A 21160-nucleotide genomic window follows, 5' to 3' on the forward strand; every position below is an offset into this window, starting at 1 on the left:
TAATGATGCTTTTCTCGGTTGATTCATCATCGAATATAATCTGAAAATCTTCATCTTTTAAAAACATTGCATGATATCTCACTTTTGTTTTGTAAAATTGATAAGTCGCCATTTTTATTGTCTTGTATGTTATTTTAAAGTATAACCAGCTTTAACCACGTATTTGTCCTATCTAAAGTTGTAAATATAGTGTTGCTTTATGTTACTCTGATTCAATACTTCAAATACGTATCTAACAACTGTTGAATCGATTGCAGCATAACTTTTTGCCATAATCTATGTTGAAAACATTCATTTTATCTTGCGTCCGCCACCTCCATCCCCGCCACCTCCACGCCATCCCCGCCAAACTGCTCCTGCATAATCAAGAAATTAAAGTGTGCTTAGGGAATAATTGGACTTTTTCTCTTTTAAATGAAAAAAACTAGGAGTAGTTTAGAAATAACTCTGTTTTATTATTTAAAACTTGTGTTATTCTATAACTTTTATAAAGTTTAATTTTAATGTAGTCTAGCACACAAATGTAACATTTTTTCCAGCCACGAAATACCACTTCGGTCCAAGGAATTTACAGTATTTCTTTTGGAAAAATAAAACAGTGTTGGTCCAGACATATTCTGGAAAGGAAACGTGAGAATTTAAAATTTCGATTTAATAGTTTTAAACTGACGCAGTTAAAATCTATATTCTTGGAAAGCATTGTAGAGTTTAAATACAATCATCACAACACAAAATGGATTAGCTTCAGGCCAACTTGTGCTCTGAACTGTTCATAGTACACTGGACAATGAACATTGCATAGGGTGCTTAGAAACAGAGAAAATACTGCAGATACGAGATTTAGGCTCCCTACGCTTCTACGCTTCCTCTGCAATTTTCCTGTCTTCATAGTCTGTAGCTTCAGTATGGATGAAACTGTCTGCTCCGACAATTATGTCCGAGATCTAACATTCAAGGTCAATGTTGATGCGTTTTAAAGATGATTTGAGGGGAGTCCTTGAAGCGTTTCTTCTGACGTAGCTGGGATTCCTTTCCCACTATCAATTTTCCGTAGACGTTCTTCTTTCGCCATCGTCCGTCTAACATCCTGCTAACGTGACCTGCACATATCAGATGTGATTAGGTCGGCAAAGTGAGGGTACATGGAATTCCTGCCCGAGGGATAACATCAGTGCCATCTTAATCAGATTCCTTCGACAGCTTATGTGAAATTGGTTCAGTGCTTTTGCATCTTGTATATACATTGTCCAGGTTTTGCATGCATATAGGGTGGAGGGTAATAAAATGGCTTTCATTAAATTAGATTTGTTTGCAGGCTAATGAGTCTGAGCTCCTACACACTTGCTATGGCAAAATCCGCCATTGGTTCCGTCATAGATATAGACTGCACGTGTCAGTGTCCTGCCAAAATAGATTTGCATGTCCCCTTTATGGCGAGTTTTTCCATTCACACTGATGGTCATAACTACATAATCCTTTTATGGTGCAGACTGGTGCATCGCCTCTGCTTCCTTATGCTGATTGTGAGACCAAACTAAAGAGAATTGATCCATACAGTTTTGCATGCCTCAGTCATCAGCGAATACGAGATCATGAACACTCTCTTCCTGGAACTTGAAATTGTTAAAGTGTGCCTTCTTATATGACTTGGTGCTGTCTTTTAATCAGACTTTCTGGAGCCGATGTTTTATTTAAGTTGTCCCCTATATCCGTTTCATTCTCATCAAACCAATCTGTGTGCTTACCCGAGGTGGGACTGAGGGTTTCGGGTTCAGCCGAGCACACAAAGTGTCTTAAGGGTGCCAATATTTCTTTGACGTTCTTATAGTCTGAATGGATTGTTACTAATTGGCTTCACCATTGTTTAGTAAACGTCTGTTTTACATTCCTATACTTTAATTCGTAGATATCGGTCTTTTTGGCGCATTTTGCCTTACAGGCCGATTCCGGATATTAAGAATAGAGACTATGAGCATGTGGTTAGCCCAATATTTCGCAATTCTCACGCCCTCTCTCACTCAGAAATTCTGCCAGCCTCTTCTCCTAATGATGACATTCAGAGTAAGAAGAACAATACGTTAGTACTTTGAGCCCTGGTAAGTCCAGGACGTATTACTGCCATTATTTGTCAGACAGAAGACTGTATTGGTGATTATGAGGTCGGATTCAGCGCAGTTCATCAGTAGGAGATGCATTTATTTTGTTATCTGCGTCAACTCTAAAAATCACCAAAAATAATGAACTACAAGAGACTCCAGATCTTCATAAAGCTTGCCCTTTATCTCATTGGGATTGATCGCTGTCGGTTGCTGATGATACTTGCATGTCTTTTTCAGACAGCTGGAGTCTCAATGGCATGGGTCTGCTATTGAAGCCATCTAGGAAAATTGTGGGCTCTATGACTAGCTGTGATTATATTAAAATCCAACACCGCCTTGACGTTGCCTTTCTTTACTTAGGCCATTTTAGAAGAATGTTTCACTGGTTCCTGCTTCAGTGAGTTGACCTTCCTTAGCTAGGAAAGTATCATTCAAGGCCTGTATCTCAACGGTGAATCTGGCCAGTTCTCTTCCAAAATGAGCTGTTTTCGGTCTATGTTTTTGGTTTACGCTTTCCATGCGCCAGTGGTGAGTTGCATCTCATTTGTCTTCTTGTGTGATGTTCGACCGCTAAGGCTAGACCTCTTTCTGTCGCGGTATCCTGACGAGGGTTAAGTTGAAGCAATGTTTAGGACAACTTTTCTGACCTCTTCCTCATGCTAAAAAAAGTGAGCAGTGTCATCATATGTCGGGCTTCTTAGTTGCCGAGGGGCTGCCGAATTCAATTGCTTATTTAGTCCTTTGACACAACAATGTCTGTATGCAATGGATGGCCATACAGCTGTTGCCATTAACTTTCTAAGACGGGAGTTGGAGAAGAATGGATGGACGTTCTGCTTAGCTGTATGACCCACTAGAGAGCAGAGGGAACCATGCCTAGTCTGTCCACTTCTGGTAAAAAGCTATAGTTAGTACCGTCTAAAGTTACTTACGGTAGCAGACGTAGCCTGGCCTGACCTTAGGAAGTACTAACCATGAAGATCCCTTGCGCTTGTCAAAGAAGAACATAATCCATAAACGTTCGAAATCTGACTTGAAGTTCTCCTGTTCAGTAATAGGCTGCCAAATGTGCTTGCTAAGTGGCTTAACTATCTCACGTGAAGACGAAGTCTGAACCCTAGCTCTTGCTCATACCACACTACCGTCGTAGCTACAGAAGTCCCTTAGTATAAGAGCACGCGGTATCACGTAGCCAAAACGAAACACACTAAATGACGCATTACAAAGTCCCTCTTATTTTCAATCAAAGTTTAATTTTTAACGGAAATGAAACACTGTCTGTGTGTTTTCTTATTACAAAGGGATAGATTGATATTGTAATAAAGTTGAAGTATGCGCATTTGGTTAAAGCGCTCCGTTTTAATGAATTCTTAGATTTGTGTGATTGCTTGTGTGATTATTGGAATTCGGTGCAATGGAAATATCCTTTGCTCGAAATAATTTGCCAATTACTAGGAGCAAACGTCACGGAGTGAAGTAATAGTGAGTTTCCATGACGCCATGGTTCACTAGTAGTGAATTCAGGCCAAAACCGAATGAATGTCCCGGAGTAAGGTAGTCCATACTAAAATCTAGTGGCGTACATTGGTGGTGTGACTGCAGTGGCAGCATTGACGGTAGAAAACCAGTAAATTACACAAAGGAATAAAAAAGGAAAGGACTCGGCAGATACTGTTTATGTCGCCATGGTGGCAAATGTGGTGCAGTTATATTGGCGAAATGTGCCTGTAAAGCATACATTGACTGGCCTAAGGTGGCGGAGTTAAAATAGTTCCCATTGTTAGAAGATACTCGTATAGTTTATACGGCGTGAACGGCTGATGAAGATATAACATGCAGATGTGCGGTTGATAGATATTTGGCAGGTTGTTTTATTTGTGGTATTGCATTAATTAGATAAAATTTAGGCATAGAATGGACACGTCGGGTTTTCTAATTTACAACTGAAGTTGTATGGAAGTCTTTGGAAAGTTGGGGTAAACTTATGACTTCTCGGGTAATCGCGCCAGGGTTTTGACAACCGTTCGTTCAAGTAAAATAACCCTGGCTTGTAACAATATAATAGTTAAGATTTAATGTATCCTTGGTGAGATGATAAATCTCCTAAAACTAAAGTAAACGATAGTTTGCAGAAATTAGGAAACAGGCAGGAAAATTAAAACTCTTGTTGAAGTATAAGCAAATTAAATTTCGTCTTCGAATTTACATTATTTGCCGATTTTCAGGAAGACGGGAAATTCCTCACCAATCGTGCATAATTAACAATAAAATATTTCTTATACACAGGAATCAATGACAATCAGAGATGATTGTACAAGAAGCGTTTCCTGTAGAAGAATAGTTTCACCAGAATGGTTGTGATCTGAGTTAAATCAAAGTACTTACTGATTCCTTATCTTTTACTGTCGATTCAATTATAAATTAGGTTCAGTTCAAAAACGCAAAGCAAAATGTGTGTCTTTATCATGGTATTCGCTGCTCATGCTTTAAATCTGAGGGTTCTTATGAGTAGAAACTATTTAAAGCCAGAAGCAGAGATTAAGTTTTTAACAAACTTTTTCTCCATGTGATATTCTATTTAAAGAATGTTAATTTCAACCTCCTAATCATATAGGAGGCTAAGTATATGATAGCTGTAACAAAACCCGTAAGGAGAATTGGGGATGGAGAATGAAGATGACGCGTCTTCTCCAGCCCCCAACCAAAACTCTAAAAATGAGACCGATGAACCAAACTGTTTTCTACAGTAAATTTACAATAAGTTTAGGTGGTGTTTTAAAAAAAATCATTTGGAAACGCTTAAAATGCAGAAGTTGTTGAATACTTTGCATCCAGGACCTCCACAGCGCCTTCCTTCCCAGAGGCCCTTCGTCTACCTGTTTACGTCCTCTCCGCGCACCCCAGCCCCCCAACAAAGGATATTCTGCATCCGCTCTTAGAGATTACGTCCACATTCCACATATGAGATCTAATATCTCTTCCTAATCAATTCTGACATGAAGTTATCTTTGAGATATTGTATCACAAGTCATGTTCGACAATCGGAAGAAGTATTATCAAAATTTGTCGAGGAAACTTAGCGAAATAGGAGGATCCTTAAGAGCTAAGTGGCTCGACTGTATCAACAGTTTACACCAATTAAACTCATACTTGTGGGCTATGTTGATCGACTCTATCAAGGCTTTGCACCAGTTAAACTCGTACTTGTGGGCTATGTGGATCGACTCTATCAACGGTTTAAATCAATTCAACTCATACTTTTGGACTATGTGGCTCGAATGCATCAACAGTTTACATCAATTCAATTCATACTTATGGACTATGTGGCTCGAATGCATCAACAGTTTACATCAATTCAATTCATACTTATGGACTATGTGGCTCGACTGTATCAACAGTTTACATCAATTCAATTCATACTTAATCGACTATGTGGCTCGACTGTATCAACAGTTTACATCAATTCAATTCATACTTATGGACTATGTGGCTCGATTGTATCAACAGTTTACATCAATTCAATTCATACTTATGGACTATGTGGCTCGACTCTTTTAACAGTTTAAATCAATTCAACTCATACTTATGAGCTATGTGGCTCGAGTTTATCAAAGGTTTAAATCAATTCAACGCACACTTATAAATTATGTGGCTCGACTGTATCAAGAGTTTACACCAATTCAACCCATACTCATGGACTATGTGGCTCGACTCTTTTAACAGTTTAAATCAATTCAACTCATACTTATGAGCTATGTGGCTCGAGTTTATCAAAAGTTTAAATCAATTCAACGCACACTTATAAATTATGTGGCAGGACTGTGTCAAAAGTTTAAATCAATTCAACTCATACTTATGGACTGTGTGGCTCGACTGTATCAAGAGTTTACACCAATTCAACCCATACTCATGGACTGTGTGGCTCGACTTTATCAACAATTTAAATCAATTCAACTCATACTTATGGGCTATGTATCTTGACTCCATCAACAGGTTAAATCAATTCAGCTCATACTTATGGGCTATGTATCTTGACTCCATCAACAGGTTAAATCAATTCAGCTCATACTTATGGGCTATGTATCTTGACTCCATCAACAGGTTAAATCAATTCAGCTCATACTTATGGGCTATGTATCTTGACTCCATCAACAGGTTAAATCAATTCAAATAATAGAGGTTATGGAGCCCATCTTTGAGAGTTTCTACTAATGGTCTGATTCAAAATTAGGAAATATTTATAAAACGTTTCCAGTCATTTTAGAAAAACGAGGCCCTAATTTTGTAGAGGCCGTGATACAGACAGTAAAAAATTCTTGCATCCTCTTATGGACCATAACATTCACTCTTAAAATAATTTTTGCATAGATCCTTCTTTGAGATTTATATCTTGATATATCGGACCATCGGAAGAAGTATTGATAAAATGTGATGGGCGGGATCAGGGAGTGGTTTACCAGTTACATAAAGCAGGTTCTTAATGGACGGGATCAGATAGATAGAGGGGTTTTACCAATTACTTAAAGCAGCTTCTTAATTGACGGGATCAGAGAGATAGAGGGGTTTTACAATTACGTAAAGCAGGTTCTTAATGGACGGGATCAGAGAGATAGAGGGGTTTTACCAATTACATAAAGCAGGTTCTTAATGGACGGGATCAAAGAGATAGAGGGGTTTTACCAATTGCATAAAGCAGCTTCTTAATTGACGGGATCAGAGAGATAGAGGGGTTTTACCAATTACATAAAGCAGGTTCTTAATGGACGGGATCAAAGAGATAGAGGGATTTTACCATTTGGATAAAGCAGGTTCTTAATGGACCGATTATATCAACAATACGTAAACTACTATATTGAGGACTTGGATTTCAACCATTCTTTGAAAGCTTATAGTTACGGACCCAATCAAACAGTAAGAATGTTTCAAGACAGTCAGTGTAGTCAATTTTGTAACATAGCGAACCGATACTTAAAAATTTTTTGCATTACGTGTACTACTAAATAATGACGTTAGATTTCAATACATGTTTGACAGTTCTTAACCATTAATCTCTGCTAAATGTAGCATAAGTTTCGAGCACATTCGCAAGCAAATTATGAGAACTAGAGCATCTTTCAATAAAGTTAATATGGGTCATTCTTTGAGATTTTGTGCATGTAGTATTGTCAAACTCAAGGAAAAAGTATTTGTAAAATTCATCCGGCATCAAAAATGGTCACAATAAACGTGAAGCCACGTCAAACAAAAGTTCCAAGAAGGTTTCCTCTCTGGTGCCACACACAGGTGGCATAATCTAATGTGAAAGAGAACATCATTAAATAACAATTTTCATGACTTTGGGGAATCTCAGCCATAACTAAACACTAGCGCGGAGGGCGCCTAGGTTTTTCGTTTGTTTTCGTCGTCTTGACGAAAGCTTGCGGCGATCTGCATGAGACTTCGAAAGCTAACTTGATGACAAGCACCATGGAGTTCAGCATATGACATTGCCAGCATCCCCAAGCAGGAATGACATGATAGACGTGCCGTGAAAATCTGGTTGGTTGCCGGGGCAGTAGTGTGCTGCCTCAACTAGCGGATCCAGTCGCCTTGACGAACCGTAGCGTGGTGAGAATTGAGGCTATTATGATTCCCTGTTCATGCAAGAGTGCTCTCAGACTCAGGGCTGCTTGTATCCTCATGGACGATACTGGTATTGATAATCCATATCTGACACATTTGGGTGCGATGGTCTTTTGGGTTAGTGTTGACTGCCCCCAACGACGGTCAACGTTCGTCTTCTAGGTTTGAATGCAATCCCATATGTCTTATCTCATCCATTTAATTTCTTTTTTTATGTTTGTCCGTTTTATTTTTCACCAGGGTTATCTGTTCATGTCTGAGACAGTGTGGTTATTGAACTTTGTAGGATTCGTGATGTTGCTTACAAGCTCACCGTGCAGTCGCTACAAAGTGGCTCAGCCCCTCACCACAAAGTAGACTTCCAATGTCGTCGACTCTTTGGCACTTATCTACAAGCGGGGAGACGCTAAACTGGCCCTAACTGCTTCAGGTTGATCACAGTCGGGAATTTATTGGCGCTATGTCGCAGCTATTGGCTAGTACAACCAGCAGACGAGGTCGGGATAAACCAGCGTCCTCTGTGGTCAAAGCATCTTGGAGAGCTTCAACCGTACTCTGGCGGCGAGGTTGGGCACTAGTCCAGAAAATGGTGTGTCAAACCTGTAAAGCATAGTAATGAGTGGGTTCGGCGACTACCTGCCGTAGTTGAGATCCTAAATGGTTGGGTAACGTGCCTCACAGGCAAAGACATGTTGATAGCTTTCGTGATGTTGCGGGCAACTTCTGCAACAACAGTATTGCGTTGAATCGGTCTTGAGTAGAAACGCCTGGATGTAATACACAAATGCAGTACCTACAGACACCTATATCCACTCTGAAAGCTGAAAGGAACACATCGTCATGTGTGGCCTTTTACGTCATTCAGTCCCTCTAGCTATGGAGGATTGATTTAAAGTGAGTTGGTTGATACTCATGCTAATCAAGTGTATGCTAACATATCCCATCAGTGATGCTCAGTGGTGCTTGTACTATAGTTGCGAGCCATCATAGTATGTAATACCGTGTCAGAGCGTTATTTGTAATAACCTATGAAAACGTTTGGCATCTTTGCAGCTATGCACTAAATAGCCCAACGCGCCGTTATCGGTAACCAATCGGAGGGTAATGGCTTTCAGTCGTCACACTACCAGCTGTAAACTTGACAATAATAATTCTTCCCATATTTTACCTCCGTTAGTCAAGTCTCTGATTGTTTTCTAAAGGAGATTATAGTTGCGTCTATAGGGCAGATTCCGGTGTCAATCATAAGCCGCACAAGCAGCCCAGCCACTGTCATTTCGGGAAGCTTTGCCTTCCGCTGGTAAGCTAAAGTGGCGTCCAAACCAATCTGTACTCATTTGTATAGAATACAACAAGAAGTTCCAGGATCCTAGCTGTGCGAAGCTTGCTAGATAATGTCCATTAAGGGAACTAATTGGCAATAACAAAGCATGCCCTTTCAATCCCCGGATGGCCAAAGCGTTCAAACTAAGGGGCGCGCTGTCATTTTCTCAATAATCTGCCAGGATAACATGCAACCATGTCATGGTTCATAACCTAGTTCACGCTCTAGCCTTATGGGCTATTTCAAAGACCGCCATGCTCGAACTCTGAGTAAGACCGCTGAGCATCCTCCAGTAAAAAACAATGGTACTAGCTTTAAGTTATTCCGGTCTTTCGCCACCCTGCAAAGGCATCTCTAAAATCTGTATTGGCTAAGTCCTGTGTAAATGCTGTGTAAGCTTTTTACATTTCATCAATAACCCACACGGTAGTTGGATGATTTTTAATAATTTCCAATATAGTCTTCCAAATATCACTCTTGTAATAACCTTTAGTAGTTGAAAAATGGAGTTGTTCAGACCTGGTGTTGCGGTTGTTGAATAATGGAGTTGTTCAGACCTGGTGTTACGGTTGTTGAATAATGGAGTTGTTCAGACCTGGCGTTACGGTTGTTGAATAATGGAGTTGTTCAGACCTGGCGTTACGGTTGTTGAATACTAGCTCTACTGATAATCCAACTCCACGATAAATAATGCTAGCAGAATTTCTTTCAGAATGATCGCACGCCAAGTACTTTTCAACAAGGTTACATCATTACTGATTGCTTCTCTTTCCCACTCTTCAAGCTTATTGTCATATACAAAACAGAAGGTTCTTAATGGTAGCAGCGATGTAAAACAGGTACGGAGAAGACCGATTTTATCATCGCTTTGCACTGTGTTAATAGTATCTTTGAGAACATTTATTTCAACTCGTTATTATGTTTATTGTTAGGGATCTGCTACAACAGTGGCAACAGTTAGGGAAACTTCGTCTAGCCGATTTAAATGTAATAGGAGGATGATTGTAAGGTACCTATAACAAATCCAATAAGACGAATAAATTAAGGACCCTAATAATGGCTCCTTAAATGACTTAGGCTATGACCCCTTTTAGATTTGATTACAAGGGATATGTTCGACCCGCAGAAGAAGTATTTTAGAAATTTATCAGAAAAATACGAGAATCTTATAAACTACAAGTGTAAGGAGTCGATCATTAAACGTTTTCTTGATGGGTTGAGTGTGTCAAAATAATAGTAAAAAACAGAGCCTCGTCGGGCAAGTGGATCTTAAATCAGTGCGTGTGCGTTATCATTTTTTTTTTGAGAACTGTTTAGACGCAATTTGTCCAGCCAATTTGAAATAATCGGAGGCAAAAAATTTTTTGACTATATGAAGAAAAACTGACGAAACGCTTTCTTTAAAACAAAAAGTCTGTGTGTGATTTGAATTTTGAAAGTACCTTTAACAACGTTTCAGTCATATCGCTACGATGTCTGCTGTGTGGTAGTTTATAGTGAAGTCTAGCGATGTGGCATCATGCCGCAGACATGTAGCATGATGTCTCACCCAGTCACATTATCCTGACACCAGGCCGACCAGTCCTAACACTAACCTCTTAATGCTGAGCGCCAAGCAATTCAGCTCTTAGTACCATTTTTATAAGTCTTTGGTATGACTCGGCCGGGGATCGAACCCAGACCTGCAGAATCCAAGGCGGATGCTCTAACCACCGAAGCGTTCAAAACAAAAAGTAGTCCATGAGAAAGAAAATTAATGACAAGCTACATATATTCATGTTGTTTCATATCTTACTGGACCTGATATAGAAATTATGAAACATTCTAGCACCAGATATGTAGATGTTTATAGAGTTAATTTTAATACGAAGGAGAGAGATATAGAAAAGCAATTAATTAACCATGCGTTCATCACTCAGCCGAAGATATGTGATTTCATTGCTGTACCTTGAGTCCTTCAGTGACAGTGCCTGATGTATATTGATACCAAACTGCATGTGATATCCTTTTCAGATCTTTCTGGAAGTCGTTTCTGCGGATCGTCGGTTGTTATAAGGGGTAACAATACCCTATCTCGGATTCAAAAATTCGGTCCAGGGACGCATATGACGGGCAACTTTCCAGACAAACGCTTTTCCAGGATATCCATATACTGTTCCAGCTTTGCCTTCCCGAGGAGAGGACCCTGTAGATGAAGAACTGAGGCGCTTAATTCGTCAATGCTTAGAGTTTGTACATTTAATTATTATTATCTTTGAGCAACAATCATTTTTATTCGTTTCTACAAACATCTCAATGGCATGATATTATAAGGAAAGATAATACGGTCATTTTTAGAGTTATTTCATACCTTTTAAGCATCATTTCAAGGAATGTAGATGATGATGTTTTTTGTATAGTGTATTCAGTTTGCACAACGGTGTATTCCTCCACGTGGCCTGTATTCAGTTTGCACAATGCTGTGTTCCTCATCGCGGCTCTTGTGGAACTTGATCACACAATGACAACTGAAATATGACGGTATTTTTCAACTATTGGAGTACAGGTTCTGTATTGTGCATTGTTTCCAGTAATTATTGCTAACCGAGAAACTTGCTGTCACTGTTGTTTTCAACAGATAATTAAAGTCTTATAGCTAAAATATAATTCTTGACTTTTATGAAGCAGTAACCCACACATTGACTGACAGTTTTGTCTGTGTCTTCTGTGGAATGATTCTATTATATATCATGACGGCATTTATCATTCCACTTCAGCAAATTGAATCTCGTTTAATTTTTATTGACCCATAATGCAACGAGTAGTTGCCACTTTGTGATTTATATGTTTGGTCTTTGTAACTTTTCCATGATTCCCAAAATGTGTGTCATCTAAATACAGACGAAATTCAAGTACTATATATTTCTTCGGAATAAGTATTTACTAGTAAGTTAGTAAGTTAGTAATTCTTTTTTGAATCACAAAATCAAAAAATGGCAATCGTTGTTTAGTTTAATGTTCGGTAAATGCATTGTTCACTAATAAGGAATATAGGAAACATTGGACAAATGAGTTCATTATATAAATTGGTGTCCTAGAAATGTTTTAGATAGGTCTCTCTCTCTCTCTCTCTCTCTCTCTCTCTCACACACACACATATCATGACAATTAACAATAATAATAATACTTTTGTATGGTTTGTTGAGTAAGTAAGTCCCCCTCAGACGCGCCATGAAAACTTAACGACAACAACAACAATAATAATAATAATAATAATAATAATAATAATAATAATAATATTATTATTATTATTATTAAATGGTATGTAGCCTGTCGGGTGATTACGTAAAATAGAAGGCCCTTTGACATTAGTTCTGGTTTTTTTTTCTTCAAAATATACCACATAAATAATTGTTTCTTCACCAGTCGAACTTAACATGGGTATCGATTATCATATTTTACCCTGCATGTTTTAAAGGTCACTGGCCACCTATATTGTATAAACGTGTAAAAATGTTTAATTAGACTTAAAGCTCCGCCTTTTAAATGAAAAAAGTATTCGTCTATCTCCGTAAACAATCATTAGTTTCTGCGTGTCAAAACCGGATATGACGTACATTTATCCCTTCTATTCAACCTAGCCATTCAAGCGTTTAATTTCCCCACGTACATGTCTATGTAATATATCGCATGATCGTGCTTTTGTACAGCAAATAGGGTGCACTGTGTTGCATACGGATGTAACCAAAAGAGTGATGATGGGAAAAAGGGTTCTTTCTTTTTCCGAACGACCATGTTTATCATGAAAAAGTAGATTTAATCTGTGGGATCGAATATGGGGAGGGATGGGAAAGTTGTATCAGTTATGCCGGATTATAGTGAATTTGGCCCAAAGACAATTCTGCCCAACTCGAAAGACAATTTGACCAAACTTAACAAAAGTTTGTAAGCTCTTTTTCTTCAACAAACATGCATATGCAATGTACGATAGGTTTTAGGAAAAAAACTAAATTTAAACAAACTATTTTGATATTCTTTGAAAGAAAATAATAATATTTCGTAGCGTACATATTTATGACAGAAAACTCAAACTGATATATCTTGCTCGTTCTAATTAAAATATTTATACATTTATTTATGCTAAAAATAAATGCATCTGCACAACGACATTCTCAATATAATCATTCTGGTCAAATTATCAATAATCATTTATAAAACAATAATACTTAACAGATAATATTCTACATAATACATATACGTTTGTTAAGGGTAGTGTACATGAGATATTATAACAAATATACTTAATGTTAGGCTTCACGTTGTAACACTGATGCATACAATACACACTCGATTACACATGAGAGAGAGAGAGAGAGAGAGAGAGAGAGAGAATAATGTTGAGTATTTTATCAGTATTTAATTGTTGCAATATGAAGCTCTTACCATTTAATTTTATTGTTTTTATTTTTCAAGTTGTCTTTATGTGTGCGCGCTAAAATTGAAAGATTGTCGTTACTGATTAATGTCGCCAATCATATTTGCTCCATGATTCCTTACAAATTAGAAAGGAAATAATTTTGTGTTGAATTTGTGCCCCCCCCCCCCCCCACGGTACAAATGAAACTGATAAACATACACTTGTTTGAAAATAAAATGAAAGAAATTAACCTTGCACTGTTACCATATATTCCTTCTTTTTTCATCATGCGAAAATTATTTTTTTAAAAATATATATCCAAGAACTCCGTATATGTAGCGGATGCCGGCTTGTGTATGCATCCTTAATGTAGTGTGTATCGCTTATGTCAAATAACAAAATCGCAAATGAGACGAAAATATCACCCGATTGCTTGAAGGCACCTGCCATTTACGCATGATAAGTTATTTGTTGCAAACTGACCCTGATTGTATTGTATCCAGGTTAGCTATAAGACGGTATCTCGCAAATAAAAAATCATTGTTATAAAATACATTCACTGTGAGTGCAAATAATAATCTTTTCGATAGCGTGGGTTACAACTGTATTATTAAAGCAAGTTATTGTTGTGTATACTATTTACCCTACAAACATCAAGTATGATTACATACGGCAAACAAATAGAAGCCCGTGTGATAAACACAACTGGCAGGGAGCAATAAACTCATTGTGTAAACTTACCGACAGGATATCAAATACATAGGTTATATTATTACAAAGCAAACCAACCCCGGAAACTGACTTGGGTATCTTTTTAGTGTACCTATTTTTTCTTATGAAGTCGGCCGAGAAAAGGAAATCAAGTTTGGTTCCTTTGGATTCTTTAAGTGTGCCGATTTCTTTTTTCAAAAAAGTCTGCCAACACATAGAAGCGATCATTGATTCTTTTTACCTCTATTAACGAGAATTTTCAAAATAAATTGAAACAATGGAACAGGTTTGAAAGCGACACAATATAGTGCGTTCTGCACGCATACCGATATACGGCTGAACAGTAAATTAATTTTCATTAGTTTCATCTAAATATTCCCTATCCATAGTTTATAGTGTTTTATTTTTCGACAATAAGAAACATGTAATTCGTCTTGAAGGGATAAATGTAAGTCATTTCCGGTTGGTGTCCTCTATAGGTAGGAAATCGTAACTAAGGGAAAGTAACAGCGTTGAATACTTCTATTTCGAGTAATTAAATTATTGTTTCTTCTTTACACTGGATAATTTTGTTTGTTCTCTTTGTGCAAGTATAACTACTATTAATCATGTAATGCAAATACGATGTAAAAAGAAAAATGTTCGAGTATGGCCGGTGACCTTTAAATGTACAAGTTTAAAAAAATAATGTTTTCAAAATTTATTTAAAAATCCAACAAACATCGGTCACATTGCGAGCATCAGCTGCCTGACAAAAATGTACTACGTTATGTCCTGATTTTGGTTAATTTGCTTTAAGCAGCTACCGTGCTGGTCGTGACAACTGTTCACTCGAGGCTTTGGCGTAAAATCAAAATTTAATGGCTATGGGTATGTAACTTTTCTTACACATGCCTTCCGGAAGTCAGAATTTTGATCAATGGGCTAACTTAATCATAACAGTGTATTTTCCCTACGATTGCCAAATCATACTGTGCTTATTAAATAATGTCTTAAAAATAACTGGTTTTTAGAAACTAATCAATGAATAATTTGCCAAGGACTTTTCCTACCGTAGAAACTAATCAATGAATAATAGACCACGGACTTTTCTACCGTAGAAGTTACCCTTGTCTTCAGAAACTCATAAATGGTAGTTTAATGTCAATTTCTCCTTTCCTGGAAATAATTTTAAAATTATGGCCTGTTTTTATTTCTTCTTCTACTCCATTAGTAATATTATAGGGAATAAGATAATAATAAAATGGACGCTGATTTTTTGTTTGTTTGTTTTTAAGTAGGGTAGGGAAGGGTGGGAACATTAAGTGTTAGATTTGTAAATTTTATTTACACTAGGGATAATAGTGTTGCGAAGGCGCCTGAGAAAGTTATTTTTATTGATAATGGATTGAAATTCTATTCTATATGACTTCTTTCACATCCTACCTTGTGTGAATGATATTAATAATGTTTAAACTATAGAGGTGTTTAAGATTTTTTACTTTATAAGAGGGTGTCATTTGAAAGTTATAGGGAAGTTTGTTTTCTTTCTAAATCTACTTTTTATGCCTCTTCTTTCACATCCTACCCTGAACGGCCAGTACCTGTTTGAATGTTTGTCATTGCAAAAGGCATTGTAAATAGTAAGTGGTGTTTTATCATTACATTTCTTGTTGTAGGTCAGAGAACTCTACAAATTATGTATTCCTGTTGTTGTTGTTTTTTTTTCTTTCTTATTATGTTGAGGCTAAATACAACTTTAAGCAGTTTTTGGCTAAGAATTATTCTTGGCTAAACATCACTTCAATGAGTTATTTTTGGCTAAATACCACTTTAAGGGTTGTTTTATTGGACATTGAACTGTTAATCGTATTATTAGTATTTAATATTTTATGCTCGCAATCCTATTGTTCCAAATAATGTTGATATAAAAGTATCAAATATTGTAAATATTTAATTCGTATTACCTAGTCTTGGGTACTTTATCGCTTTTCAAATTTGGAATATTATTAATAAATTATCAATTATGACACAACAGTTAACACCTGTGATGGAGAAGATTTTGGAATGGTTAAATGTACAGTTAACACCTATTAGGGACAATTTTTGGATTGAATGAATCTTCATTTAACACTTATAATGGAGAAGATTTTGGATTTGTTAAATCTAAATACTTATTATCAGAGTAGTTACATTATTTAACATTCAACTTTAAGTTTCTTTCTTTCTTACGAAATACAAGCATGGCTTTACCTACTGAGTTCTCAAAAAAATAATATGGACGGCAGTGTAGGTCAGTCAAATCATAATTTTCAGCCTCATTTCGCCTGAAACTCTACGTCATATTTACCACCATAGCAACTACAAAAGGCGTCTCCATAAAATGGAACAATCCCTTCTGCATTATTCCACTGAACAAAATATCAGTCCCTATCACAAATAGTCCAAGCAGCAGGGAAGGTGAACAGACCACTTGCTGGAAAGTCAATTCATGAAAAATAAAGCTTCCTACAAAAATGAAAAATATAAGGTCAATAACGTCAAACCGAAGCTTCTAACTGACCGAGATTTTCTCCAATTGGGTTAGTTCATTTTGTTAATGTATCTTTGCCGCTTGTGTTTTTGTATGTTTTGTTTACCTTTCAAACACTCATTTGTGGTCGCACACTCCCTGATGCTGTAATGTGTGATTAATTGAATCATTATTATTTCAGTAATGGAATCTCGCGCAGCCAGATTAGCTCGAGAGCGATTAGAAGAAATTAAGAAATATCTTCCAGTCTGTGATTCTTTCAGACAAAAATTACAACCTCGTCAGAAGTCTCAAGTGGAATTTAGGCTCGAATAAACAATAACACAAGAAAGAATGAAAATAACAAGCTTTGAAAAATATAACAAATAAAGTATTTCCCTGGAAAAATTCTGTAAAAATGAAATTATATGAACTTATGGTTTCCAGAATCGATTCCAAAAATAACCCAAGAATAATCCACGAATAAAATTTTTGAAGTCCTAATATTGAAATGTTCTAATGATTCCACGCTCGAGTCCCGACAAAGAATGCAAGATGGAAGGCGATGACGTATGCTGTAACCTGTACTGTGCTGAAGTCTACAGTTCCTTGTAGAAACACATAATTAATCCTCCGGTTTTGGAAATCCAAAAACATATTTTAAGAAAATTCTTTGTTCAAGAATTATATATGAGACAAAATATTTCCAGAGAAATAAATTAATCTTTGAAAATCCGAAATATTTAAAATAAAACTCAAAGACCCAAAACTAGTTGCAACAGAAGAAAACAAGTTGACATGAAGTGCTTAAAAGCCCCAAAACTCTGAGGTCTCTCTCTAAACGTCACTATTAATACTACGTATTTCGCAATTTTGGAATTGCATAATTGCGAAATAGAGGATCACGTGATCATGTTTACATATAAAAATCACGTAGCCCCTGTATGTCCTTGATAAGAACCAATCATTTTTCTCCAAGAAAAAGTTGTTTACTTGACCCTTAGTCAAGGCCAGAAACTAAGTCAAAAATAGAAACAAGTATTTCTTTTATTAGGTATTTATGGAAAGATTCAGGTAAAACTGAATTTTCTGGAAAATATCAAATTCATTGTAACCATAATTTCATTACATTGACATGTAAAGAAAATAGAAGATTCCAAAACTACAAATATCACAGCTGGATTTTACAACACTTTATTCGATTTTTTATTTTTCGCTGGAACACCTTATTTAATTAGACAATATGTAGTTGATATACATTTTCGAGCTCGCATAAACACAAGTGGTGATTGTTAATTACAGAGCAATCACAGTTATTCTTTCAGACAAAACAATGCTATTGGAATGTACTGGTGGACGAATGAGAATTATGAATGCCCCAGTGGAAAACATGTCATTAAATCGCTCATAACATTATAATGCCATATATGTTAGTGTCAGTCTGACTCATGTACAGATTAAAAAGCAACAATTAGTATCAAATAAGAACTGTGGAATAAAAATATCACTAAATAAAATCAGATTACAGGTGGTATAAATAATCTATCATTGTCAGATCGTCATTTCAGGCATTTCAATGACGCTAAACAATCAAAATCAAGCGTTAGACTTAACATTTCTGCTGGCGCCATTAAAGACGCGTTTAAAACGGGTGGTACATTTCCATATATTGCAGCTATACCAGCGTTAATAGCCGCTGCAGCCCCAGCTGTTGCAAAAGCATCTGAACTTGGTGCTGTTGGAACTGATGCTGGAATGGCACCAAAGAAAGCAGCAGGAAAAGGAATAAAGACTTCTAAAAAAAGGAAATGGGTTTAAGATTACCAGGAACCCTTCATTGGTACGGAAAAGGTCTGAGATTTCCAGGAACACTTCGGTAGACGCAAAGCGTCTCCTTCCTTTGTCAAATTTTGATTTAATTGATGCTGCTAAAAATTTAATATAAAACAATTCTGAGGTGTTTTTATGTGTGACCAATTATCAAAACAACCAAGTAATAATGAAACCTGTATCATTAATCTCGATAAAAGTCTGATCCAGTACTCGTTGGCTTGCATACGCGATTAATCCGCGTGGAATTGTTTATTTTGATACGTATGGATTAACACCACCAAATGAATTTTTGAAATATGTCGGCAGAGTGCAAAGCACTCATCCTCAAAATATTACAGTCTGGTATTCAACACTACCAACACAGACAATAACCGATCCGCCAATATGTGGCCGTGAAGTAATTTCTGTACTCGACGCTGTCATCATCAACAACACCACCACATAAAGTCTTGCACGAGTATACAAGTAGACGGTATAACCATCCGTCATCGTTTCAAACAGATCTTAAAGTATAATGCTTGATATTCACGGAAGATCTTTTTCACAAAAACCAAAAAGAACGGAATAACTTATGAAATTGTGAGTAAACCGATTAGTGATGAAATATCTGAATTATTAAATCCTGCAAATATAGATAGAAACGAAGTGGTTGTGTTTCAAGATAAGCAATGAAAATTAAAAACAAGTAATCTTTCATTGCAAGAAATTATCTTTACACGTAATGAAGTAACTGAACATAGCATAGCTGTGCTTGATAATAATTGAAAAGTTAAACCTGGTGTTATTATGTCAACGATATCAGATAATATTCGTAGTCGAGTACAAAAATCCGGTGATACAATGACTGGTTTTCTCAATAGGTCTAATAATAAAATTATTGACCTTGGAGAACCAGATTCAGACAATGACGCTGTAACCAAGAAATACATCGACGATCGAAACCTCCCAATGATGAATTCGTTAGTTTCATTTAATGTTGCAATAACCACATTTAAATCTGATTGTACTACTCATGTGAACACATTTTCAAATTATCGTAAAAGAATAAATGGAATCGTTGATGATTTCTTTGAATAGCCAGTAGTTACCGGTATTAAACTCTCTGACAAAAATAAAATAAGAAAATTACCGACACTTCAGTGTATACAGCAGCGTCTGGACAAGCATTATGGTCACCACTCAATAAATCCATTAAACATCGCGCTGAGGTTACCGGTGTATATAGGTTCAGTACTTGGCGTTGAAACATTTGCGATATCTACCACCATTTCACGGCGTTATCCACTTCTGACTAAGTCATGTGGGTCTCCTGGATATATGTTGGTGATGTTGGAGCAAAACGACGGAAATATTTGTAGTAGAACCAGAAAAAGAAAAATAACTCTGCTTAATTTACTATTGGTGTCTTGAATTATCCGCTCTTATGTTAAGTGTTTAGGCTCAATAAACTAGCAACATAAGAAAGAGTGAAAAAAAACAAGCTTTAAAAAATTTAACAAATAATTTATTTCTCTGGAAAAATACTGGAAAAAGGAAAAAAATAAAAACTTACGATTTTAAGAATGAAACCCAAAAATTATTCCAAGAATAATCCACGAATTAAACTTTAGAAGTCCTAATAATGAAATGTTCCATCGAGTCCAAGTTATATTCCCGACGAAGAATCCAAGATGGAAGGAGATGACGTATACGGTATCCTTTGTGGTGCTGGAATGTCTACAGTGCTGTGTTATTCAGAAACAATAACCTGGTGTTTGAGTTAATGAAATACCTTTGTCCAAGAATTATGTACGCGCTCTAGGGAAAAACATTTAATCGTTTTGAATCCAAATAATTCGAATAAACATTAAAAAAAACTCTAAACTGACACACAAAAAAAAGAAACACCTTTAAGCCCCAGCGTTTAGAAGCCTGACTGAGAGGTATCTCTATTAGCAATGATTATACAATAACTCGAAACGCAAAACAAATTCCCGGATGAAGGTCAACTTTCCAGAACCTTCGAAACGTATTAGCGTATAAAAGTACGTAGTCTCAGTATGAACTTGACAAGAACCAATCATTTTACTCTAAGAATAAGATCAAAATAAAACGTTGTTTATTACTCTAACTAATTTCTGAACTAGGGTCAGGAACTAGGTCAACTTTAAATGTTTACAAATGAACAGTCAAGTTCAAACTATTTTCTGGAAAAGTACCGAGTTCTTAGTAAACAAAACTACATTATTTTGACATATAATGAAATTAAAAATAAAATGAGTTTGAAACTTACAAACAATTAAATTAAATCAAATAGAAATTAAATCCAATATATGTAACAGTCTACATATAGTTATCAGATTCAAGAAATCGACGACGAATTCCAGTCGTCAATCCGAACAGGATTAGGATGGCTAGAAGTTCCGCCTGAATATCAAGAACAAACCAGAACCCCAAAACGTGATGATTTCTCCACGGACAAAAAATATTTTTGAAGCTTCCAGAATATCGAAAAAAATATCCATGGAAACTTGTGGAAGATACCTTCATTCGTCTGACGGTACAAAGCCCCCACCAATAAAATGCATTTTAATTATGAGTTCGGTGAAATAGTCTTAAATAAATGATATAATAAACTTTCCGACGACATCAAGTCAGAATACAAATATGTGGTCGATCAGCTGCAAAATTTATTTTCAAGCGTC

General features: G+C 36.5%; 1 protein-coding gene across 1 annotated transcript in view; it reads left to right on the forward strand.

Moving 5' to 3' along the window:
* LOC149806234 (melatonin receptor type 1B-like) overlaps positions 1–10047 on the forward strand; it is a 141237-nt gene extending 131190 nt beyond the window's left edge. Inside the window, exon 4 of the mRNA XM_089935365.1 lies at positions 9978–10047. Coding sequence (XP_089791491.1) covers positions 9978–10047 — 70 coding nt within the window. The remainder of the gene's footprint in view (positions 1–9977) is intronic.
* The last annotated feature ends 11113 nt before the right edge of the window (positions 10048–21160 follow it).

Source organism: Sinohyriopsis cumingii, chromosome 2 (assembly GCF_028554795.1).
Source record: "Sinohyriopsis cumingii isolate HCF-2022 chromosome 2, ASM2855479v2, whole genome shotgun sequence".
Taxonomy (NCBI): domain Eukaryota; kingdom Metazoa; phylum Mollusca; class Bivalvia; order Unionida; family Unionidae; genus Sinohyriopsis; species Sinohyriopsis cumingii.